General features: G+C 44.0%; 1 protein-coding gene across 4 annotated transcripts; it reads left to right on the top strand.

Annotated features, from left to right (window-relative positions):
- Nucleotides 1-416: 416 nt before the first annotated feature.
- mtrf1l (mitochondrial translational release factor 1-like) lies at nt 417-21732 on the top strand. 4 transcript variants are annotated; one of them, XM_043695310.2, is made up of 8 exons: nt 417-509; nt 2818-3358; nt 8539-8618; nt 9426-9609; nt 12458-12621; nt 13528-13645; nt 13993-14129; nt 21170-21732. In XM_043695310.2, exons 2-8 carry the CDS (start codon nt 2914-2916, stop codon nt 21398-21400), a joined length of 1359 nt encoding a protein of 452 aa, XP_043551245.2. In that variant the 5' UTR covers nt 417-509; nt 2818-2913; the 3' UTR covers nt 21401-21732. The 4 variants fall into 4 exon arrangements, with proteins under 4 accessions (XP_043551245.2, XP_043551243.2, XP_087847188.1 ...); XM_043695308.2 differs by lacking the exon at nt 417-509 and adding an exon at nt 563-803; XM_087991062.1 differs by lacking the exon at nt 417-509 and adding an exon at nt 584-642.
- The last annotated feature ends 4914 nt before the right edge of the window (nt 21733-26646 follow it).

Raw genomic sequence — 26646 nt, forward strand, 5'->3', positions numbered from 1 at the left:
GTCTGGCAGCATCAGTGCAGCGAGAGACAAGTGTGAAAGTTTCGAGATCGAACTAATTTTCTTCGGAGACGCATCTTTTTTCCGAATCAGATTATAACGGACTCGAAACCAAGACTTTTGTTTCTTTCTCCATAGATAGTTCATCAAGCACTTCCGGCTTTGGTAAATCTTTAATTACTCAATGACTTCCGCGCGCCTGCTTCGGTAGATTACATCACAAGTGATAAAATAATAGATTTCTAAGCCTGTCATCGTAAACAAATTCGTACAGGCCGGTATTAAAATATAACCTGCAGCAATTATTCCGGTTTGTTTAAGCCTGTTGGAAGCCGGAAATAGTTTGTGAGCATGGCGGCGGGAGTGCCCAGCATGCACCGTGGTTATGAAAGTGGTCTATACCCTGAGTAGGAAGCAGCCGGCCCAGGAGGTAGGTGCTGCCTGGGAGCGGCCGGGCACCTCTGCATTGAGCTAGTGACTCCAATGCAGGACACTGCATGCCCTACCATTGTGTAAGGAGGTGGACCATGTGCATTTGTGTATTCCCCAGCGCAGACTTTTTTCTCCGGCCCGCAGAGTAGTTATTGTTTGCCCTCTGGAGTCAGATGGCCCTAAGTTCAAATCCAGGATCCTGTGCAGTCCTGAGTGAGTGCTGCTTTTTGGATGTAGTGCCAAACTGGAGCCCACTTGAGTGGTGGAATTGGAGGATACTACAGCACCATTTTATTTTCACTCGTGAAACCTGGGCACTGCTGGATGAGTCAGCATTTATTTCCTGTGCCCAGTTGCTCTTGGAGAAAGTGGTGGTGAGCTGCTTTCTTGAATTGCTCCAGTCCATGTGCTGTGGACAATGCCCCTTAGGGAGGGAATTCCAGGATTTTGACCCAACGACAGGCCTGGAGAGGCCAAACTATGTCAAGATTAGAGTGGTGCTGGAAAAGGAGTAGATGTGTTTTCCCAGCACACCACCCTAATCTTGACTCTGATCTCCAGCATCTGCAGTCCTCACTTTCACCTGTCCAGGCCAGGCCCATGGCTGGGCACGTAACAAGAAGGACTGTAAAGTTGAACTTTATTTCTTTATTTTACTGCCTTTGCAATGTTTAGATTTATTTTTCTGTGTTTTAAGATGGTGCTGGAGAGTGTCAACACTACAGTATAGTACAATTTTCAAAGTATTTTGTAACAAAATACATGTGACAAATAAATCAATCAAATAAAGTCAGGATGGTGAGTGGCTTGGAGGGAGACTTGCAGAAGGTGTTCCCATACATCTGCTGCTGTTGTCCTTTTAAATGAAATTTGTGCTGGTATTTAGAACATGCTATCCAAGAATTGTTGGTGAATTTTAAAAAGCCAAGCAGTTCTGCCTGGTGTCCTGGGGAATATTTATCCCTCAACATCACAAAGACAGATGAGCTGCTATCGGTGGGTGCTTATTCTATGCACAAATTGACTACCTCGTTTCCTGCCTTACAACAGCCCAGAAAGAGGCCATTGTGCCACTGAGATGAACTCACTTGAAATGATCCAATTCCTTCTTGAATCCATCCGTTCAAACCTGCCTCCACCATGCTTTCAGTTGGTGCATTCCAGGATACTAACCCCCTTGCTGTGTAAAAGTAAAAACCTTTAGCTCATGTTGCGACTGCAGTCTTTTGCCGATTACCTTACATCTGTGCCCTCGGGTCCTTGATCATTTCAGCAATGTACCTATTCTGTCAGACCCTTTGAGCAAAATGGTATGTTTCGCTATTTCAAAGGGCAGTTAAGAATCAACCACAATGCTGTGTATTAGGAGTCACATGTAGGCCAAACGAAGTAAGGATGGCAAATTTCCTTCTGTAAAGAGCATTGACGATCCATTGTAGTTGTCATGGTTATTAATCTAGATTCTTTAATTAAATTTAGCTTTGACCAAATGCTGGTATAAGTTTTGAACCACTGTCCCTGAAACATTAGGCTGGGTGTTTTGATTACCAGTCTAGTGACATTACCACAAAACCACCATCTAACCCAAGATCTCAACTCAGTGATACTTAATTGGCTGTAAAGCATTGCAGGACGTTAATAGTTATGAAAGCTACTAAAATAATTTATTTAAAATCAACTGCTTGGACATATTGAACTCAATGCTGTGGTAGATGAGACTTGAACCAGAACTAATGACAATACCACTATGTCACAAGAGCCTAGGTACAAATTTTCCCACTGAGCCACCAGGGTAAGTTTGTTTTATCTACCCCATCCTCACCTACTGAGTATTGCCAGTCTTATAATTTTTAATGAGTCAGGTGTTTGCCCATTCAGACTTGAGCCCACATTTATTATTACTTTTACTATCAAAAGATTTGTTATTGTGATTTGCCTCATTACTGTTTGTGGGCTTTTGCTTTGAAGATAAAGACTTGTGTTGCTGTAATATTTGTAGCCTCAGGAAATCACAAATACTTCATAGACAGTGTTTGAAGAATAACCACTGCTTTAAGTTACAGTGTAATGTATATTGTAAGCTCCTGAAAACAGCAATTAGGTAAATGCCCAGATCATCTCTTTCACTGAAGGTAGTTGATTGACTCCACCAGGGAAAAACTCCCTTGCTCTTCTCCGTTATGCTGTGGGTTATTTTCCCTCTACCTGAGAGAGCAGATGTGATCTCATTTTAATGCCTCATCCTTTGGTTTGTGTTGTTCAATGTTCTTCAAGTATGTTTCCATTGAACAGGTCTCTTGTGCCATATCAGGAGTGCAGAGGCGAGTGAAAGGGATTAGATTTATTTTTGTGATTTAACCATGTTTGTGTGCCCTTTTTGTTTTGCAGCTTTTAAATCTCAAAACGATTATTCTTGATTGGAATATTCCTGGTAGATTATAGAACAAGACCATTGTTTGTCAGCTGTGCCATTGCGTATGGAACATGCTTTTTGTAAGTCGGACTTTGCCCATCGCTCTGAATGCCAATGGCAGGCAAACTCTCAGACTGAGCTGCCTTGTGAAGCCCGGGTTCCCGTGCCTCAGGAAATGTTTCCAGCAAGTTGCCAGGTCTGCATTTTGCTGGTCTACCTCTGCTAACCTCCTTGCTGGCACACCAAAGCATGTACGTACCTACGTGGCTAGCACGGAGATGGTGGAAACACTTTTTGCACAGAGCTCACTGCAGGCCTACTTGAGGAAGCTGGAACAGGAGTACACGGAGTCTGTGCAGAGGCTTAATTCCACACAGACACCTACCAGAGAGGTGGAGGGGGAAAGGACAAAGCTGCTGAGGAGGAGAGTGACTGAGTTGGCACCGGTGATAATGGAACTTCAGCAACTGAAGCTCAAAATGCAGGAGCTGCAGGACATTGAGGCACTGCTGAAAGGTGGGTGAGACTTTATTCGCTTTGTTTCCAGGATTGTATTACTTGTGAAGTTATGTATAATGCTTCTGGAACAATTTTTGCTCTTGCCCCATATCTCCAGCAGAGTCTCCCAGCTGATTGCAAGTATCAGGAGGATTTAAACGAGTAAGGTGGAACCCAGGGAGATAGTGAGGAAAGATTTCAATCTGAGATTGGTGCGGTTGAGAACAAAGGCAAGTCAAACAGTCAGGGCAGGGACGGACAAAGCAGAGAATAAGGTTTGACTGATAAATTAAATTGCATTTATTTCAATGCAAGAGGCCTATAAGGGAAGGCAGATGAACTCAGGGCAAGATTAGGAACATTGGACTGGGATATCATAGCAATTACAGAAACATGGCTCAGGGATGGACAGGACTGGCAGCTTAATGTTCCAGGATACAAATGCTACAGGAAAGACAGAAAGAGAGGCAAGAGAGGAGGGGGAGTGGCGTTTTTGATAAGGGATAGCATTATAGCTGTGCTGAGGGAGGATATTCCCAGAGATACATCCAAGAAAGTTATTTGGGTGGATCTGAGAAATAAGAAAGGGATGATCACCTTATTGGGATTGTATTGTATCCCCCCCTAATAGTCAGAGGGAAATTGAGAAACAAATTTGTAAGGAGATCTCTGTTATCTGTAAGAATAACAGGGTGTTTATGGTAGGGGATTTTAACTTTCCAAACATCGACTAGGACTGCTATAGTGTTAAGAGATTAGATGGAGAGGAATTTGTTAAGAACATGCAAGGAAATTTTCTGGTTCTGGATGTACCTACAAGAGAAGGTGCAAAAATTGACCTACTCTTGGGAAATAAGGCAAGGCAGCTGGAAATGTGTTGCTGGAAAAGCGCAGCATGTCAGGCAGCATCCAGGGAACAGGAGAATCGACGTTTCGGGCATAAGCCCTTCTTCAGGAAAGGGCTTCTCCTGTTCCCTGGATGCTGCCTGACCTGCTGCGCTTTTCCAGCAACACATTTCCAGCTCTGATCTCCAGCATCTGCAGACCTCACTTTCTCCTCAAATAAGGCAAGGCAGGTGACTGAGGTGTCAGTGGGGGAGCACTTTGGGGTCAGTGATCATAATTCTATTAGATTTAAAGTAGTGATGGAAAAGGATAGACCAGATCTAAAAGGTGAACTTCTAAATTGGAACAAGACAATTTTGACAGTATTAGGCAAGAACTTTCAAAAGCTGATTGGGCGCAGATGTTCTCAGGTAAAGGGACGGCTGGAAAATGGGAAGCCTTCAGAAATGAGATAACGAGAGTCCAGAGGAAGTGTATTCCTGTTACGGTGAAAGGAAAGGCTGGTAGATATAGGGAATGCTGGATGACCAAAGAAATTGAAGTTTTGGTTAAGAAAAAGAAGGAAGCATATGTAAGGTATAGACAGGGTAGATCAAGTGAATTCTTAGAAGAATATAAAGGCGGTAGGAGTATACTTAACAGAGAAATCAGGAGGGCAAAATGGGGACATGAGATAGCTTTGGCAAAAAGAATTAAGGAGAATCCAAGGGGTTAAGGACAAAAGGTAACTAGGGACAGAATAGGGCCCCCACAGATCAGCAAGGTGCCTTTGTGTGGAGCCGCAGGAGATGGGGGAGATACTAAAAGAGTATTTTGCATCAGTATTTACTGTGGAAAAGGACATAGAAGATGTAGAATGTAGGAAAATGGATGGTGCCCTCTTGAAAAATGTCCATATTATGGAAGAGAAAGTGCAGGATGTCTTGAAACGGATAAAGGTGGATAAATTCCCAGGACCTGATCAAGTGTACCCTAGAACTCTGTGGGAAGCTAGGGAAGTGATTGCTAGGCCTCTTACTGACATATTTATATCATCGATAGTCACAGGTGAGGTGCCATAAGACTGGCGGTTGGCTAACGTGGTACCATTGTTTAAGAAAAGTGGTAAGGACAAGCCAGGGAACTATAAACCAGTGAGCCTGACATCGGTGGTGGGCAAGTTATTGGAGGGAATCCTGAGGGACAGGATGTACATGTATTTAGAAAGGCAAGGACTGATTAGGAATAGTCAACATGGCTTTATGCGTGGGAAATTATGTCTCACAAACTTGATTAAGTTTTTTGAAGAAGTGACAAAGAGGATTGATGAGGGCAGAGCAGTAGACCTGATCAATATGGACTTCAGTATGGCATTCGACAAAGTTCCCTATGGGAGACTGGTTAGCAAGGTTAGATTTCTCGGAATACAGGCAGGACTAGCCATTTGGATACAGAACTAGCTCAAATGTAAAAGACAGAGGGTGGTGGTGGAAGGTTGTTTTTCAGACTGGAGGCCTGTGACCAGCGGAGTGCCACAAGGATCAGTACTGGGTCCACTACTTTTCATCATTTATATAAATGATTTGGATGTGAGGATAAGAGGTATAGTTGGTAAGTTAACAGATGACGCCAAAATTGGAGGTGTAGTGGACAGCGAAGAGGGTTACCTCAGATTAGAGCAGGATCGTGATCAGATGGGCCAATGGGCTGAAAAGTGGCAGATGGAGTTTAATTCAGATAAATGTGAGGTGCTGCATTTTGGGAAAGCAAATCTTAGCAGGACTTATACATTAAATGGTAAGGTCCTATGGAGTTTTGCTGAACAAAGAGACCTTGGAGTGCTGGTTCATAGCTCCTTGAAAGTAGAGTCACATGTAGATAGGATAGTGAAGAAGGTGTTTGGTATGCTTTCCTTTATTAGTCAGAGTATTGAGTACAGGAGTTGGGAGGTCATGTTGCGGCTGTACAGGACATTGGTTAGACCACTGTTGGAATATTGCATGCAATTTTGGTCTCCTTCCTTTCGGAAAGATGTTGTGAAACTTGAAAGAGTTCAGCAAAGATTTACAAGGATATTGCCAGGTTTGGAGGATTTGAGTTGTAGGGAGAGGTTGAATAGGCTAGGGCTATTTTCCCTGGCACTTCGGAGGCTGAGGGATGACCTTATAGAGGTTTATAAAATCATGAGGGGCATGGATAAAATAAATAGACAAGGTCCCTGGGGTCGGGGAGTCCAGAACTAGAGGGCATAGATTTAGGGAGAAGGGGAAGGATATAAAAGAGACCTGAGGGGCAAACTTTTCATGCAGAGGGTGGCACATGTCTGGAATGAGCTGCCAGAGGGAGTGATGGAGGCTGGTACAATTACAACATTTAAAAGGCATCTAGATGGGTATATGAATAGGAAGGGTTTAGTGGGATATGGGTCGGGCGCTGGCAGGTGGGACTAGATTGGGTTGGGATATCTGGTGGCATGGACAAGTCAGACCGAAGGGTCTGTTTCCATGCTGTACATCTCTATGACTCTATGACTAACACCAGGGAGAGATCTGTGACTGGTTGCTGTGTTCTGTGATCGTAGTTTGTGTAAGATAGGCTTGTATTTATATAATTGCTTTCATGTTTACAAAAAACATTTTATTGCCAAACGAGCTGTTTCAAAGTGCTGTAAGTTTGGAAATACATCAGCCAATTTGTACAGAGAAAGCTCCTGCAATCAGCAAAATGAAACTTTTTATTCATGTGTGAGACATGAGTGCCCCTGGCTGGCCAACATTTATTCTCTGTCCCTAGTTGCCTTTGAACTGAGTGGCTTGTTAGGCCAATTCAAAGGGCAGTTGAGAGTCAGCCACATTGCTGTGGTTCTGGAGTCACATGTAGGCCAGACCAGGTAAGGAAGGTGGATTTGCTTCCCTGAAGGACATTAGTGAACCAGACGGGTTTTTTTCTGACAATCGACAATTGTCTCATGGTCATCAGTAGACACTTAATTTCAGATTATTATTTAATTCAAATCCAGGACCCCAGAATATGAGCTGAGTTTCTGGATTAATAGACTAGCGATAACACCACTAGGCCATCACTTCCCCAGATGATAATGATTAGCAATTCTAATTGTTTATTCTTGTATTAAATGTGTGTGTCACTGGCAAGGCCAGCATTTGTTGCCTTTGAAGGGCTTTGTAGGATCATTTCAGTGGACAGTTAAGTGTCACCCACATTGCTATGGGTCTGGCGTCATGTGTTGGCCAGACCCGGTCAGGATGACAGATTTCCTTCCAAAAGGGTATTGGGAGCCAGAGAATTTTTTTTAAGCAACTGTTGACAATGGTGGCATGGTCGTCCTTAGACTAACGATTAATTCTGGATTTATCAAATTCAAATCTCACCAGCTGCCATGCTATGATTCCAACCCAGTTTCCCATGGCATTTGTCTGGATCTCTGGACTCATTACCACTATGCCACTTTCTCCCCCTGCCTTTATGTTGCCAATTGAGGAATAAATATTGGACAGCAGGACACTGGGCGGATGAAAAACTCCTCTGCTCCTAAGAATAGCACCAGTTGGGCCTTTATATTCACCAGGGAGGGTAGAAAAGGTCTTGGTATAATATCCCAACCAAAGACATGGCATCTATCTCCTACAGATTGGCACTACCTCATTACTGCACTGGGAGTGTTGCCCTGAAGTATTTACTCAAGTCTCTCAAATGGGATTAAACTGATGACCTACTGATGCAGGGACAAGATTACCACTCATCATGATAAATCTTATAGCATGGGGAGTGACATAGCTGGTGAGGTTGTTTAAAACACAGTTAGATATTGTTAAGCATGGAGGTTCTGCATGAACAACCACCTTGAGTTTTCCCAATCTCGTGACTCATTTTCGTGCAGCCCTAGTGAACTATCCACTTGCTCCCATTTAGTTCATGTTGCATAAACAGCTGTTGCCCCTGTCCAATGTGGTCGAACACAGTGAGCTCTTGTTGAACTATCACTATGTTGTGATTCTGTTCGCCGAGCTGGGAATTTGTGTTGCAGACGTTTCGTCCCCTGTCTAGGTGACACCCTCAGTGCTTGGGAGCCTCCTGTGAAACGCTTCTGTGTTGTTTCCTCCGGCATTTATAGTGGTTTGCCACAGAACACAATAACACAGAAGCGTTTCACAGGAGGGTCCCAAGCACTGAGGGTGTCACCTAGACAGGGGACGAAACGTCTGCAACACAAATTCCCAGCTCGGCGAACAGAACCACAACAACGAGCACCCGAGCTACAAATCTTCTCCCAAAGTTTGAAGAACTATCACTATGTTTTTTAACGCTCAGTGATGTCTGAGACAGGAAAATGATGTGCAGAATCTTTCTTACAGATGAAGATATCGATTTGAAGAGGCTTGCTGAAAATGAAGAGAGTTCATGTCTGGAAACCATCCAGATTCTAAAGTCCAAGGTAATAATCTGACCGGGAATGTGTCGGATTAGTGGAAAAATGAGAATCAGGGAATGGGAAAAGAACATTTAGTTTGTCAAACCTGCCACTTCTCCATCTCATAGATTCCCGGGATAAGTCAGGAAAGGCAACAGATGATTCAAAGAAGAGGAGGTTTTGTGCCATGGAGCTGAGCTGAGGGAGGAGGTGGAGCTATGTCATATAGTTGGAAGTGGATGGTGTTGGTGGTGGAGCAGAAGGAATTCACAAACTCACATCTTGTTGAAAGAGATAGGTTTGGTGTCAGAAATTAGCACCAGATCACAGACCCCCTGGCATGAAAAATACTGCTCTCTGTGCAGTCACACAAGAGCGTGTTCCAGGTATTCAGTCCACATATTCTGTAAATGAAATGCAGGATGTCTCGTTGTGAGACTATGGACAGACTATTTCAAACATGGGAGTCCTTGTCAACCATTGCTCCCTCGAGGAATAGCTTGGGATCATTCTGTGTGGTTTTCTGCCCCAGTGCCAGAAATGCTGCCAGCATGGTGAAGCTTAAATGCTGAGTAAGAGAAGAATAAGGTTGGTACTGTGTTTAGGGTCCTTTAGGGGAGGAGGACCCTAAAGAGAGTCCTTACCCTCACAATGATAGAGAAGGATTTGGGTCCAAAGGTTACAATGGGGAAAGTGTTTTGACTTGCAGACCTGGCCATCAGCAGCCAGTCAATTAAGTTTTCGCACTTTGTTGAAACTTTGCCTTTCTTTCGCTTCTGCCCTGCTCCATATCCCCCCTCCCCCTCCAAAAAAAAAACGTTTTTGTTTCAGATAATTTCACTCCTGATCCCCACTGAAGAAGCGGACGATAATGATCTGATTCTGGAGGTGACTGCGGGAGTCGGGGGACAGGAGGCCATGTTGTTCACCGCTGAGATGTTCGAAATGTACCAGAATTACGCCTCCTACAAAAACTGGCAGTTTGAGGTTCTGGATTACTGCCACAGCGATATTGGTATGTGCACTGTAGTTTCGTATTCCGTACAGTTCAAGAAGGCGGCTCAACACCATCTTGCCGAGGGTAACTAAGGATGGGCAATAAGTACTGGTGTAACCAGAAATGCTTACATCCAGGACGTATTAAAAGACAGCAGAGCCTTACATTCTCTGCATGGCCTTGCTGACGGAGTACAGAGACCTCAGAAGCTTTTAGAACTGAAAGACATGTCAGAGATAGAGAGATATGATACTTCCTGACTCCGTGATCTCTTCAGCTGTAGAGCTTTCTGAAATCCCTGTCCTCCTTCATTTTGGTTTGCTGCAAATTCTCCATTTTAATCACTCTGATTATGGCCAAAGAATATGTTAGAAGAACAAGAATTTTAATTTATATCATAAAAACAAAAGGTGCTGGAGGAAACAGGTCTGGCAGTATTTGTGGAGAGAGAAATGGAGTGAATCTTTTGAGTCTTGAGACTTAAGCAAAGTCCTCAAATGTTAACCCTGTCTCTATAGATGCTGCCAGACCTGCTGTGTATTCCGAATACTTTCTGTTTTTATGCAGATTTTCTGCATTTGTGGGTTTTTGCTTTCATACTTGCATATATGTAGCCCTTAATGTAATATAAGATCTTGGCAGTGTAGAGGAACAGAGGGATCTTGGTGTGCAGGTACATAGATCACTTAAAATGGCCACCCAAGTGGACAGGGTTGTTAAGAAAGCATATGGTGTTTTGGCTTTCATTAACAGGGGGATTGAGTTTAAGAGTCATGAGATCTTGTTGCAGCTCCATAAAACTTTGGTTAGACCACACTTGGAATACTGCGTCCAGTTCTGGTCACCCTATTATAGGAAAGATGTGGATGCTTTGGAGAGGATTCAGAGGAGGTTTACCAGGATGCTGCCTGGACTGGAGGGCTTATCTTATGCAGAGAGATTGACTGAGCTCGGACTTTTTTCATTGGAGAAAAGGAGGAGGAGAGGGGACCTAATCGAGGTATATAAGATAATGAGAGGCATAGATAGAGTCAATAGCCAGAGACTATTTCCCAGGGCAGAAATGGCTAACACGAGGGGTCACAGTTTTAAGCTGGTTGGAGGAAAGTATAGAGGGGATGTCAGAGGCGGGTTCTTTACACAGAGAGTTGTGAGAGCATGGAATGCGTTGCCAGCAGCAGCTGTGGAAGCAAGGTCATTGGGGACATTTAAGAGACTGCTGGACGTGCATATGGTCACAGAAATTTGAGTGTGCATACATGAGGATCAATGGTCGGCACAACATCGTGGGCTGAAGGGCCTGTTCTGTGCTGTACTGTTCTATGTTCTATCTGAAGGCATCATGCAGGAGTAGGATTTGTCACTGAGTCCCATAATGATCTATCAGACTAGGTGACCAGAAATTTGAGCTCAGAGGTGGATTTGCTAGCAGAGAGAAATAATAGCGATTTAGGGAGGGCGTTCCAGAGATGGGGTGAGACAGATGAGGGGGGAGTGATGAAAATTGGGGGATGCTCAAGAGGCCAGAATTGGGGGAGTGCAGTGATCTTGCAGGATTGAGGGCTGGTGGAAGTTGCAAAATGAGAAGGGATAGGCCATGGAGGGATTTGTAGACAAAAATAACAAGTTCCAAGTTGGGTATGGAATGAGCTGCCAGAGGAAGTGGTGGAGGCTGGTACATTTAAGAGGCATTTGGATGGGTATATGAATAGGAAGGGTTTGGAGGGTTATGGGCTGGGTGCTGGCAGGTGGGACTAGATTGGGTTGGGATATCTGATTGGCATGGACGGGTTGGACCGAAGGGTCTGTTTCCGTGCTGTACATCTCTATGACTGTCCTCTTTCTGTAAGTTAGTGCTAAAGGTTAGATTAGATTACTTACAGTGTGGAAACAGGCCCTTTGGCCCAACAAGTCCACACCGACCCGCCGAAGCGCAACACACCCAGACCCATTCCCCTACATTTACCCCTGCACCTAACACTATGGGCAATTTAGCATGGCCAATTCACCTACCTGCACATTTTTTTTGGACTGTGGGAGGAAACCGGAGCACCCGGAGAAAACCCACGCAGACACGGGAAGAATGTGCAAACTCCACACAGTCAGTCGCCTGAGGCGGGAATTGAACCCGTATCTCTGGCGCTGTGAGACAGCAGTGCTAACCACTGTGCCACCGTGCCGCCCCTTAAAGGTGTTCCTTTAAGACAAGAGTCATAGAGGAGGAGGAATTTCTTCTCTCAGAGGAGAGTGAATCTGTGGACTTCTATACTGCAAAGGGCTCCAGTTGGCAAGGTCATTTAGTATACTCAGGTCTGAGATATATTTTTAATCAGTAAAGGAATCAAGGGTTATGGGGATAAGATAGGAAAGTGGAGTTGGGGATTATCAGATAATCTAAATGTATGGCAGAGCAGACTTGATGGGTGTAATCGTGAGGGGCATAGATAGGATAAACAGACAAGGTCATTTCCCTGGAGTGGGGGACTCCAGAACTAGAGGACATAGGTTTAGGGAGAGAGGGGGAAAATTTAAAAGAGACTTAAGGGGCAACATTTTCATACAGAGGATGGTGCGTGTATAGAATGAGCTTCCAGATGAAGTGGTGGAGGTGAGGACAATTACAATGTTTTAGAAGGCATCTGGATGGGTACATGAATAGAAAGAGTTTAGAGGGATATGGGTCAAGTGCTGGCAAATCGGACAAGATTAGGTTAGGATATCTGATCGGCATGAATGAGTTGGACTTATGGGTCTGTTTCCATGCCGTATAACTCTATGACTCTAAATGGCCTTGGTATGCAGTTATGATCTGATTGTTTTACTGTTCCTGTAAGCTAGTATTAAAAGTTGGTCTTTTATTTCACAGGGGGTCTGCGTCATGCTGCAGCTAGTGTGAGTGGCCCGGAGACTTACAAACACATGAAGTACGAGGGGGGAGTGCATAGAGTCCAGCGGATTCCCAAAACTGAAAAACAAGGCAGGACTCACACCAGCACAATGACCGTCGCCATCCTACCACAGCCCACTGAGGTATTCACAATCTTCTCAGCAATTTGTACCAATTCCTGACTAAATTGACAGCTGCCCAAAGGTTTGTCTTAAAGGAGAAGAGGGAGGTGGAGTGCTTTTGGGGAGGAGTTGTAAAACTTAGGGAGCTGAAGGCACATCCATGATTACAATCTCTCTCTCTCTCTCTCTCTCCCTCTCCCTCTCCCCCTCGTATTTCAAGCTTGCTTGACACTGCCCCTATTAAACCCATACAGGACAGTTATAGTATGAGGTTATATACAGAGTAGAGCTCCCTTAAGACTGTCCTCACCAAACTCTCCCAGGACAGGTACAGCTCTGTCAGATTCAGAACAAAGCTCCTTTGACACTGTCCTCATCAAACATTCTCAAGACAGGGACATTGTGGGGTTAGGTACAGATTAAAGTTCCCTCCATACTGTGCTCCAAAACACAGTGTAAATCTGGAATATGCTTTCCAGTTTACAATGGTTATTTTACTAAGCTAGTGCAAATCTAACCTGCTTCAGTTTATACAAAAGTCTGGATGTATCAGAAAAAGTCTTACAAAACATGAACTGGTAGTAACTATCCATTGTCTCCTATACGTGGCTTCATCCCCACACAATGTCTTTGACTCTTAATATTCTCTGATGTGGAATTAGCCATCAAGTTGTATCACCTTACCAAGAGAGAGATTTCAGTTTAAAAGGAGGAGAGAGAGAGAGGGACAGAGTGTTGGGGTGAATCTATTGGAGCTTGGATATCTGAGGACAAAGCCTCCAATGAAGGGCTTGAGGATGTTGGAGTTGTGTAAGAGGCTGGAATTAGACAGACTGTGGATATTTGCTGGACATGTAGTAATTGGATAGAATAATGGGTATGATCCATGTCTTCACACATCTGATTAATCAATAATCTTGTTATCAGATTGACATGACCATCAACCCCAAGGATCTGCGGATAGAGACAAAACGGGCAAGTGGAGCTGGTGGTCAGCATGTGAACACGACAGACAGTGCGGTTCGCATCCTGCACATCCCAACAGGTAACAGCAGTCCCTTGCTCTCACCCAAGTGTACATCTGTAATACCGTGGGTTTCATTTGCAGTTACTGGAGAATTCTGACTGTGATGCTGAGATGAAAAAGTAATAATTGCATCCTTTTCTCAGTTAGTTGGTGAAGGAGGAGCATTACGTATCCTCAGTGAGTACGGTCACTGAGTTGGGAACATTGATGGGGATTCATTGGAACAATTTCTAGTATTATTTGTCTGTCATGCTTCCTGCATTATGATGATAATTATATTAATTAAATGTATTTAATTGGCTACTTTGGGATCCTGAAATGCAGTTGCATTTGTTCTGATACTGGTTCATTCTGCCCCTTGGCAGGTGTGGCAGCTGAGTGCCAGCAGGAAAGGTCCCAGCTGAAAAATCGAGAAAAGGCGATGCAGATGCTGCGAGCGAAACTATACAGCATGAAGCTGGAGGAGCAAACTAACAAGAGACATTATGCTCGAAAGATTCAGGTACCTCTGTGGCCTTGCTTTCAACTCCTCTTGGTTTTCCCCATGCTCCTGCTGAGTCTCCAGACTCATACAACTAGTTCCATTTCCACAGCAGTCAGCTCAAAGAGTGCCAGGGTGACTGTTGGGCTATTTGACTTTGGGAGGAATCACAGGGAGGTCCGATCCTGGCTTCATACAGGAATCACTCCACTGGGATATTCCCCTGTTCATTTGGCTCCCTGTCCAGTGTTTTTGCCTCGTGTACAGCTGGTGACAAGTGGTGTTCCGCAAGGCTCAGTGTTGGGACCATAATGTTTCACTTTATACATTAACGATGTAGATGAAGGAACTGAGGCCATTCTTACTAAGTTTGCAGACGATACAAAGAATACTACCTGTACCTCTACAGGTAGTATTGAGGAGGTGGGGAGGCTGCAGAAGGATTTGCACGGGTTGGGAAAGTGGGCAAAGAAGCGACAGATGGCGTACAATGTGGGAAAGTGTGAGGTCACGCACTTTGGTCAGAAGAATAGAGGCATAGACTATTTTCTAAATGGGGAGAAAATTCAGAAGTGCAAAGAGACTTGGGAGTTCAAGTCCAGGTTTCTCTCAAGGTAAACTCGTAGGTGGTTTAGATTAGATTCCCTTCAGTGTGGAAACAGACCCTTCGGCCCACCAACCCTCCGAGAGTAACCCACCCAGACCCATTTCCCTACCATCTTTACCCCTGACTAATGCAACTAACATTATGGGAAATTTAGTATGGCCAATTCACCTACCTGCATATTTTTGGATCGTGGGAGGAAACCGGATGAAACCCACGCATACCCGGGGAGAATGTGCAAACTCCACACAGACAGTCGCCCAAAGTGGGAATCGAAACCGGGTCCCTGGCGCTGTGAGGCAGCAGTGCTAACCACTGAGCCATCGTGCCACCCATGAGTCAGTAGTTAGGAAGGCCAATGCAATGATGGCATTTATTTCAAGAGGACTTGAAACTAAAAGCAGGGATGTGCTTCTGAGGCTCTATAAGGCTCTAGTCTGGCCACATTTGGAGTATTGTGTGCAGTTTTGGGTCCCATATCACTGGAAGGATGTACTGGCCCTGGAGCTTGTTCAGAGGAGATCCATAAGAATGGGCCCAGGAGTGAACAGCTTAATATATGAGGAACGTTTGAGGACTCTGAGTCTGTACTCAATGGAGTTCAGAAGGATGAAGGGGGATCTAATTGAAACTTACAGAATACTGAATGGCCTGGACAGAGTGGATGTTGGGAAGATGTTTCTGTTGGTAGAAGAGACTGGGACCCAAGGGCACAGCTGTCGAATAAAGGGAAGACCATTTAGAACAGAGATAAGGAGAAACTTCTTCAGCCAGAGAGTGGTGAATCTATGGAATTCACTGACACAGAAGGCTGTGGAGGCCAGGTCATTGAGTATATTTAAGATGGAGATAGACAGGTTCTTGATTGTAAAGGGGATCAAGGGTTACGGGGAGAAAGCGGGAAAATGGGGTTGAGAAACTTATCAGCCATGATTGAATGGCAGAGCAGGCTCAATGGGGTGAATGGCCTGATTTCTGCTCCTATGTTTTATGGATACAGCCTTTCCACATCTGCCCTGCAAAGTCCCCTCGTAATTGTGTATGTATTAATAAGGCTGCCTCTCATTCTTCTATACTTCGATGAGTGCAGGCCTGATCTACTCAAGCTCTCTTTGTAAGACAGTCCCTTTTATACCTGATATCAGCCGAGTGAACCTTCTCTGAACTTTTTTAAAAAATTATTTCATGGAACGAAGGCATCACTGGCTAGACCACAATTAAAAGTCAACCACATTTCTGCGAGAAACAGAAGTTGTTGGAAAAGCTCAGTACATCTGACAGCCCCTGTGGAGAGAAATCCGAGTTAACCCTTCCTCAGAACTAATTCACATTGCTGCGAGTCTGGAGTCATATGTAGGCCGGACCAGGTAAGGATGGCAGTTTCCTTCCCTGAAAGACATTAGTGAGCCAGGTGGGTTTTTACTGGATGCCTGGTCATCATTTGAACTCATAATTACAAATTTATATTGAATTCAAATTCCACCATCTGCCATGGTGGGATTCAAACACAGGTCCCTAGACCATTACCTGGGTCTCTGGATTAACAGTCTGATGACAAACTTCCCAGTTCTTTCTCAGAGGGTTAGTCATCTGTGGAATCCTCTCCCTCAGCAAGTAGTGGAGGCTGGTCATTGAATTCATTCAAGGTTGAGTTGGGAGAGACCCTTGATAGGCAAGAGTGTTAAGTGTTATAGGGCAGACAGGAAAGTTGGGTTAAAGAACACAGTCTGATCACCATGGTATTATTAAATGACAGAGCAGACTCAAAGGATTGAATAACCTGCAGATGCTGGAAATCAGAACAAGTTTTGAGTTTTTCCAGCAATTACTGTTTTTCTTACTGTATAGCTTGCTCCTACTCCTAAGACCCATATTCCTATGACTACACAACCAGTTCTGAAAAAGAGTCGCACTGGACTCGAGATATTAATTCTGTTTCTCTTTCCATTGATGCTGCCAGACCTGCTATGTTTCTTTAACAATTTGGGGCAGCACAGTGGCTCAGTGGTTAGCACTGCTGCCTCACAGCACCAGGGTCCCAGGTTCAATTCCAGCCTCAGGTGACTGTCTGTGTGGAGTTTGCACATTCTCCCTGTGTCTGTGTGGGTTTCCTCTGGGTGCTCCGGTTTTCCCCCCACAGTCCAAAGATGTGTAGGCAAGGTGAACTGGCCATGCTAAATTGCCCATAGTGTTAGGTGTACTAGTCAGAGGGAAATGGGTCTGGGTGGGTTACTCTTCGGAGGGTCGGTGTGAACTGGTTGGGCCGAAGGGCCTGTTTCCACGCTGTAGGGAATCTAATCTAATTTATTTCTTTGTTTTGTGGCATTAATGGCTTTCTCATTATCACCTTCTTTTGTCATTTAACCAGCATTATGGCAAACTGATCTGTTGTGTTTGCTCTTCTGGCTCTGAATTTCCTTAGACTATTCATCCCTGAAGCCTTCCAATTCCATTGAAAGGTCATTGACTTGAAACATTAAGACTGTGTTTGCTGTCAGTCCTACTGAATTAGTGATGTTGACTGAGAGATAACTATTGGCAAAGTACTGATGTCACCTTCCTTATTCAAACTAAAACTGTAGAGTCATTCCCATGCTGGTAAGGTTCTGGGGACTGTTGCTGAACAAAGAGACCATAGACGGCACGTTCATAGTTTCTTGAAGGTGGAGTCGCAAGTAGATAGGATAGTGAAGAAGGCATTTGGTATGCTTGCCTTTATTGGTCACAGTGTTGAGTACAGGAATTGGAAGGTCATGTTGCGGCTGTACAGGACATTGGTTAGGCCACTTTTGGAATACTGTGTTCAATTCTCGTCTCCCTCCTATAGGAAGGGTGTTGTGAAACTTGAGAGTTCAGAAAAGGTTTACAAAGATGTTGTCGGGTTTTAGGGTATGAGCTGTAGGGAGAGGCTGAATAAGCTGGAGACAGAAAAAACCTGCAAATGCTGAAATCCAAAGTATACAAACAGGAGGCTGGAAGAACACATCAAGCCAGGCAGCATTAGGAGTTGAAAAAGTCAATGTTTTGGGTATAATCCTTTTTCAGGACTGGACCAATCCTGAAGAAAGGTTATATCCAAAATGCTGAATAGACTGGGGCTACTTTCCCTTGAGCGTCGGAGGCTGAAGGGAGACCTTATAGAGTCAGAGAGATGTACAGCACGGAAACAGACCCTTCAGTCCAACCCGTCCATGCCGATCAGATATCCCAAACCAATCTAGTCCCGCCTGCCAGCACCCGGCCCATATCCCTCCAAACCCTTCGTATTCATATACCCAGCCAGATGCCTCTTAAATGTTGCAATTGTACCAGCCTCCACCACTTCCTCTGGCAGTACGTTCCATACACATACCACCCACTGTGTGAAAAAGTTGCCCCTTAGTTCTCTTTTACATCTTTCCCCTCTCACTCTAAACCTATGTTCTCTAGTTCTGGACTCCCCTACCCCAGGGAAAGGAACCCTATCCATTTACCCTATCCATGCCCCTCATGATTTTATAAACCTCTATAAGGTCACCCCTCAGCCTCCGACACTCGAGGGAAAACAGACCCAGCCTATTCAACCTCTCCCTATAGATCAAATCCTCCAACCCTGACAGCATCCTTGTAAATCTTTTCTGAACCCTTTCAAGTTTCATAACATCCCTTCTAATAACAAGGACACCAGAATTGCTCTCAATATTCCAACTGTGGCCCAACCAATGTCCTGTACAGCCGCAACATGTCCTTCCAACTCCTGTACTCAATACTCTGACCAATAAAGGAAAGCATACCGAACACCGCCTTCACTATCCTATCTATCTGTTGACGCTTTTTTCAAGGAGCTATGAACCTGCACTCCAAGGTCTCTTTGTTCAGCAACACTCCTAAGTACCTTACCATTAGGTGTACAAGTCCTGCTAAGATTTGCTTTCCCAAAATGCAGCACCTCACAGTTTTGGTATCATCTGTAAACTTACTAACTATACCTCTAATGCTCACATCCAAATCATTTATATAAAAGACAAAAAGCAGTGGACCCAGCACCGAACCTTGTGGCACTTCACTGGTCACAGGCATCTAGTCTGAAACACAACCCTCCACCTCTGCCCTCTATCTTCTACCTTTTGAGCCAGCTCTGTATCCAAATGGCTATAAAATCATGAGGGACATAGATAGGGTGAATTGCCAAGGTCTTTTCCCCAGGGTAGCCGAATCCAAAACTTGAGAGCATAGGTTTAAGGCAAGAGGAGAAAGCTTTAAAAAGGGACCTAAGGGGTAACCTTTTCATGCAGAGGGTCGTGTGCATATGGAATGAGTTGCCAGAGGAAGTGGTGGAGGCTGGTACAATCACCATTTAAAGGGCATCCAGATGGATAAATGAATAGGAAGCATTTAGAGAGAAATGGGACTAGATTAATTTAGGATATCTGGTCGGCATGGACGAGTTGGTATCTTTCCAGGCTGTTTAGCTCTTTGACTCAATGACACTAGTAGGGAGGGGCAGATTGAGTACATTGGTTCAGTGGTTAGCATTGCTGTCTCTCAGTGCCTGGGTTCAATTCCAGCCTTGAGCAAATGTCTATGTGGAGTTTGCACATTGTCTCCACCTCTGTGTGGGTTTCCTCCAGGTGCTCTGGTTTCCTGCCACAGTCCAAAGTTGTGCAGGATATGTGGATTGGCCATGGGAAATGCAGAGTTACAGGGATGGGATAGGAGTATAGATCTGGATGGGATGCTCTTTGAAAGGTCGGTGCGGACTCGATCGGCTGAATGATCTACTTCAACCCTCGGGGATTCTATGGTCCTCCCTTTAACATATTATTTGCAAGGAGAAAGGCCGCAGAAAGCTGTGGAGCAGAGGGATTTGTGAGTTCTCGTCCAAGAACCATCAAAAGGCTAGTATTAAACTCAGTGGGTCATTATAAAACAAATGGAATGTTGAACTTTATTTCAAAGGAAATGGATCATAAAAATAAGGAGGTTTGTTATAACTACACAAGGCTTTAGCCAGATCATACCTGAAATACGATGAACAGTTTTGGGTCCCTTATCTGAGGAGAAATATACAGCATTGGAGGACGTCCAGGCCTTTTTCTGTTCTGTTGACCTCTGTAACTAATATTTAAGACGGTGATGAAGGTAAATTTATTCTGTCAAGGGGTATTGAATCTGTGGAATTCTTTACTACAGAGAGCTGTTGAGGCTGGGACATGTTGAGGCTAAGGCTACTTAAAGCTGAGACAGACAGATTTTTAATTAGGAACGGAATTGAGGAAAATCTGAAAGAACTGTGGGTGCTGTAAATCAGAAACAGTCACAGAAATTGCTTTAAAAATGCAGCAGGTCTGGCAGCATCTGTGGAGATAAATCAGAGTTAACATTCTGGGTTGAGTGAGTCTTCTTCCAAACAGGGAACTGAGGGTTATTGGGATAAGGAAGAAAAATGGAATTGAGGATAAAGAGATTAGCCGTGATTTTATTGAATGGCAGAACCGACTCAATGGGCTGGATGGCCTCCATCTGCTCTTTTATTTTATGGTCTTATGAAAGATGATGTATTAGACAGTGCAGCCCTCACTCAGTGTTCCAGTGTGGGTGTCTGTGCTCAAGTCCTGAATTGGGAATTCCTAACCTTGTGACTTAGAGACGAACCACAGCTGATAATCTTGTTAAAGTATAAATATCTTTAAATCCCTTATCAAAGAGCCTTTTATAGTGATGCTGTGGAATTTAAGTAAGATTTCCAAATAAAAACTAACATAGACAATTTGCAGTTTTACTTACCCTATTGTAGAAATAGTATTAATGTAATCAGGCACTCCCAGGAGTTATCTGGGATGTGAGATTACAGTTCTGTCTGGAGCCCTGAGATACCAGGACTGTTTTCAGTTGAGCAGAAAAGGTTGTGAGGATATTGATTAGGTTGGAGTATCAAGAGATCTGAGTAAAGTGGAACTCAATCATGATCTGATTGAATGGCAGCATAGGTTGAAGGGGCTGAATGGCATTTGCCCCTATGTGTGTTCAACACTGGAGTAAGGTTCTAAAGCCTACTGAGTACCCTCAGTTAGTTTGCGATGAGATGTTTGTGTTGGTACATTTTGAAATAGAATGAGGCCATTCAGTGCCTCCAGTCTGTTTCGCCTCCATTCAATTAAATCATAGCCATTCTGCATCTTAACATCAACTATCCGTCTTAGTTTTGTATTCCCTGATCTCTCTGTTAACAAAATCTGTCACTTAATTGTGAAATGTTCGATTGACCCAGAACCTCAGTAGCGTCATGTAGGGAGAGAGTTCCAGATTTCCACTGAGCTGTGTGCGAGGAAGAAGCACTCTTGAGATCCTTCCTGAATGGCTTAGCTGCACATTAAAACTTGGGGCTCCTTTATTCTAGGCTCCCCAGGCAAATGGCATAAGTTCAGCCTGTCTTAAGTTACGAGTGATCTGCCAACTTCTCCAATTCTTTCTCCAGGTTGGGACCAAGGGAAGGTCGGAAAAAATCCGGACGTACAATTTCCCTCAAGATAGGATTACCGATCATCGGACTGGCAAGTCATTTCATGACTTGAGGACTTTCATGATGGGTGAGGAGCTCTTGGATGAGATGGTTGAAGATCTGAAGAGTCTGGCAGACAGTGAATCCCTTCTCGAGTTCCTGGAACAGAGTACATCGAGCCAGCAAAATGAGCAAAGACATCAGTGAGGTGTCAGAACAGGCAATTTTTAAACTCTCAATGAAAAGGTACCCCTCACAGTTCGATCTAGGTGTGTACAGAGTTCCACTAACTTTTCCCTCAGCCATTTCTTTGTCACTTCAGGACGGGAGTATTTGGATGCTGTAATCGACAGCTTTCCATATTCAAGTCTGGAACTTCCCACCTAACAGCACTACGGGTGTATATTCCCCATATGGACTTCAGTGGTTCAAGGAGGCATTTCATTACCATCAGCTAAATGAGCATAAGGGATGGGCAATAAATCCAGCATTGTAATCAACTCATGAACGTATAAATAAATATTTGCCAGTGTTGACTATTCTTGTGATCTGGTGCCTGATCTCTAATTGACCACCTCCAGAAACCTGTGCTCGGAATTCCTGCTGCCTGTGTCCAGTTATCATTGCCTGTGTCACTGACTTATATTAGTTCCTGATCTGGGAACGCCTCATTTTTAAAGTTCCGATCCTTGTTGACTCATCCCCTCCCTGTCTCTGTAATCTCCTTCATGAACTTCTGCAATCTCTGCATTCCTCCAATTCTAACCTCTATTTGCACCCCAGTTTTAATTGCTGCACCATTGGCAATTGTACCTTCAGCTACCTGGGCCCAGAAGCTCTGAATTACCCTTCCTAAACATCATAACCTCCCTTTCCGTCTTTTACGGTGTTCCTTAAAACCTTTCTCTTTGATCCGGCTTCATATTTTTGTTTGGCTCCCATCAGTCTTTCCATAGTAACACTGATGAGTTGTTTTAGGATGCAGTCCTATGTTAAAGGCACTTATAAATGCAAGTTATTTTTGAGGATCTAAACAAGCTAGGAGTGAAAGAGCGCTTCCTATGGCTCCATTAGGGTACTGCAGCAGTTCAAACCAGAAAGTACCAGATTCCATTTCTGACAGATACTAAGATAACAACAAAAAGAAATTGCTGAAGATGCTCAGTTGGTTTGGCAGCATCTGTGGAGACTGATCACCGTTAATATTTTGCTTCCAGTGACCCTTCGTCAAAACAGATTGTAGTGAGGAAAAGGCTGGTATAGATGCTGAAGATGAGGTGGGGGGAGGAGTCATAGAGTCATACAGCACGAAAGCAGACCCTTCGGTCCAACACATTCATACTGACCAAGTTTCTCAAAGTAAAGTAGCCCCACTTGCCTGCATTTGGCCTGTATCCCTCCAAACCTTTCCTATTTCATGTACCTGTTCAAATGTCTTCTAAATACTGTAACTGTATCTGCATCTACCATTTCCTCTGGCAGTTCATTCCACATATGACCCACTCTCTGTGGAAAAAGTTGCCCCTCGGGTCACTTTTAAATCTTTCTTCCCTCACCTTAAAAATATGCCCCTTAGTTTTTAACTCACTCATTCTGAGGAAAAGACTCACGCTATTCACCTTATCTAAGTCCCTCGTGATTTTATAACCTTCAATAAGGTCACCCCTCAATCTCCTAGTCTCCAATGAAAAAAGTCCCAGCCTATCCAGTACTCCTTGTAACTCAAACCCTGCATTCCCAGGAGGTGGAGATGGAGCCCAGAGCGAGAGAACAGCAGTTGAGCAGAAAGAATGTATAATGCTCAGCCTGGGAGGATGAATAGCTAAAAATGGGTACCATTAGTATCTAATGATAGCTTCGTTGTGGTAGCAACCCAAGTAATGACTTGGCTGGTATGTGGGGTTGGGAGAAGATGTTCAGGCTTGAAAACTACTGAACTCGTTATCGAGTCCTGAAGGCTACAGTGCCCTAACTGGGAAATAAGAGTCTGTTCTTCCAACCTTTGCTGGAGCACTGCAGCAAGTCTGAGACAGAGATGTTGGCCAGGGAACATGGTGGTGTGCTCGAGTGGCAAGCAACAGGAAGCTCAGGGTTATTTTTGCAAATAGTTTTGGGATTATTTTTGATACTAAGGTTGCATTGGTCCAGGAACTAGAATGCCAGAGAATTGCTAATTTGGGGGAAAGAACTCATCTGGTTCACTAATGTGATTTACGGAAGGAAACTGCCATCCTTACCTGGTCTGGCCTATGTGTGATTCCAGACCCACAACAATGTGGTTGACTCCTGGTTGCCCTCTAGGGAATTAAAGATGGGTAATAAATATTGGCCCAGCTAGTGAAACCCACATCCCATGAATGAATTTTTTAAAATGCTAGATTGATGTAAAGGAAGAGGGGAAATCACAGACCACATCAAATAAACCAAATAGCTAATTCTCTTATGGGAATCCTGTGCACATTTTGGCAGCCACTTTCCATATATCACAACAACAATTACATGTAACAGTATTTCATTGGCTGCGTTATACCGAGGTGAGGAAAGGCACTGGACAAGTGTAAATTCTTCTTTTTATGACTACAACGAGAGAAACACAGAGATCTCAGACAATTATAGGTTGGAGGACATGACAGAGATGCAGAAAGATGAGGTCATGGAGAGAATGGAAAACAAAGTTAAGAATTTTGATTCTAACATCTGTTTTAATTTAGAACAAGTGTAGATTATTGAGGGAAATTAATGAATAGAATCCAACAGGAGATGCATGGGAGAACCACATAATGCTCCAAATAAGTCACCATCCTGACCCGGAAATGTATTGCTGTTCCTTCACTGCTTCTGGGTTAAAATCCTGGAACACACTCCCTAACTATACTATTATTATCCATGGTAACAGACATGTGGATTTCAGCAGCAATGGAGTCAATTAGCCTTATGCCTGAAACGTCGATTCTCCTGCTCCTCAGATGCTGCTGACCTGATGTGCTTTTCCAGCGCCACACTTTTCGACTCGGATCGCCAGCGTCTGCAGTCCTCACTTTCTTGCTGTCTCAGCGATGACATAGATATGTCACCAAGTGGTCAAGTGTGACACTAGGGTTGTGAACAGACTGATTATATTTCAGAAAAAAAAATCATAAAACTTAACACATTGAGTCATATTCTTTCACTTGTACATAGAACATAGAACATAGAACAATACAGCACAGACCAGGCCCTTCGGCCCACGATGTTGTGCTGAACATTTGTCCTAGCTTAAGCACCCATCCATGTACCTATCCAATTGCCACTTAAAGTTTGCCAATGATTCTGACTCTGCCACTCCCACAGGCAGCGCATTCCATACCCCCACCACTCTCTGGGTAAAGAACCACCCCTGACATCCCCCCTATACCTTCCACCCTTCACCTTAAATTTATGTCCCCTTGTAACACTCTGTTGTACCCGGGGAAAAAGTTTCTGATTGTCTACTCTATCTATTCCCCTGATCATCTTATACACCTCTATCAAGTCACCCTTCATCCTTCTCCGTTCCAATGAGAAAAGGCCTAGCACGCTCAACCTAACCTCGTACGACCTATTCTCCATTCCAGGCAACATCCTGGTAAATCTTCTCTGCACCCTCTCCAAAGCTTCCACATCTTTCCTCAAGTGAGGCGACCAGAACTGCACACAGTACTCCAAATGTGGCCCAACCAAAGTCCTGTAAAGCTGTAACATCACTTCACGACTCTTGAATTCAATCCCTCTGCTAATGAACGCTAATACACCATAGGCCTTCTTACAAGCTCTATCCACCTGAGTGGCAACTTTCAAAGATCTATGAACATAGACCCCAAGATCCCTCTGCTCCTCCACCTTACTAAGAACCCTACCGTTAACCCTGTATTCCGCATTCTTATTTGTCTTTCCAAAATGGACAACCTCACACTTGGCAGGGTTGAACTCCATCTGCCACTCCTCAGCCCAGCTCTGCATCATATCTAAGTCCCTTTGCAGCCGACAAGAGCCCTTCTCACTATCCACAACTCCACCAATCTTCGTATCATCTGCAAATTTACTGACCCACCCTTCGACTCCCTCTTTCAAGTCATTAATAAAAATTACAAACAGCAGAGGACCCAGAACTGATCCCTGTGGAACTCTACTTGTAACTGGGCTCCAGGCTGAATATTTACCATTTACCACCACTCTCTGACTTCGACCGGTTAGCCAGTTTTCTATCCAGCTGGCCAAAGTTCCCTCTATCCCATGCCTCCTGACTTTCCGCATAAGCCTACCATGGGGAACCTTATCAAATGCCTTACTAAAATCCATGTATACTACATCCACTGCTCTACCCTCATCCACATGCTTGGTCACCTCCTCAAAGAATTCAATAAGACTTGTAAGGCAAGACCTACCCTTCACAAATCCGTGCTGGCTGTCCCTAATCAAGCAGTGTCTTTCCAGATCTCATAAATCCTATCCCTCAGTATCCTTTCCATTACTTTGCCTACCACCGAAGTAAGACTAACTGGCGTGTAATTCCCAGGGTTATCCCTATTCCCTTTTTTGAATAGGGGCACAACATTTGCCACTTTCCAATCCCCTGGTACCACCCCTGTATTTTTAAAGTTGTACATTTTATTTTTATTTCTGACAACAGGTCTGTTGGATACTCCTGTCATTTCAACAGATGAGTGCAGCAAAACAAATAGTCCAATCTACAGTCTTGACGGATGTTCTCTCATATGCAATATCTGATCAAGTCTTAATTTGTGTAACTGATTGATAATGTTAATGGGGTGGAGATTTGGCTTTTGGTACTCACTTGACCCGAAGGCAAGCTGTCCTGAAATGCTGAAATCACCAGATTTCCCTGTTTAAGTCTGACCATGGCTGCTCCCCCCAGTTTGCAATTGGGGATCCAATTTGCAAGCTCTGAGGAAGGGCCACTCGAACTGAAACATTAACCCTGATTTCTCTCTACAGATGGTGCCAGATCTGCTGAGCTTTTCCAGCAATTTCTGTCTTTTGTGCAAGATCTGAAATTGTCTTTGTCTATACTTTTGGGATGTACTGTGCAGAATTAGCTGGAGAGTATTGCCTTTGGTATGTAAGAATCCTAGCTGTTATACTACAGATGAGCTCTGATAAACGTGTTCTCACTGCCAGGTACGCAGTTGTAATGAAATGTATTTTCCAAATTATTTATTTATAATATCATTGACTGGACATATATATATATATATATATATATATATATATATATATATCTTGAACTTTTTTAGAATACTTTGCAAAGCAAAGGACACCCAACACAACAGCAACGATGTTACACTTAGAAAGAACAAGCAGCTAAGATGGAGACACCAAATCTGCAACCCTTTCAGAAGGAGCGAGTGACTCTTAAGTTGTGAGTGACAAAAGATACTGGATTTGAATATAGAGTTGGGAGCAGGAGCCTTTTG

The sequence above is a fragment of the Chiloscyllium plagiosum genome, unplaced genomic scaffold (assembly GCF_037043375.1).
Source record: "Chiloscyllium plagiosum isolate Xiang-an unplaced genomic scaffold, Cpla_swu_hap1 HiC_scaffold_10, whole genome shotgun sequence".
NCBI lineage: Eukaryota > Metazoa > Chordata > Chondrichthyes > Orectolobiformes > Hemiscylliidae > Chiloscyllium > Chiloscyllium plagiosum.

Excerpts from the sequence above, each read along its gene's own strand:
- mtrf1l (XM_043695310.2), top strand. The coding sequence starts at position 2,914 with ATGCTTTTTGTAAGTCGGACTTTGCCCATCGCTCTGAATGCCAATGGC. Across the intron at positions 9,610-12,457 it reads TTACTGCCACAGCGATATTG|GGGGTCTGCGTCATGCTGCA; the intron begins GTATGTGCACTG and ends TTTATTTCACAG. Across the intron at positions 12,622-13,527 it reads TCCTACCACAGCCCACTGAG|ATTGACATGACCATCAACCC; the intron begins GTATTCACAATC and ends TCTTGTTATCAG.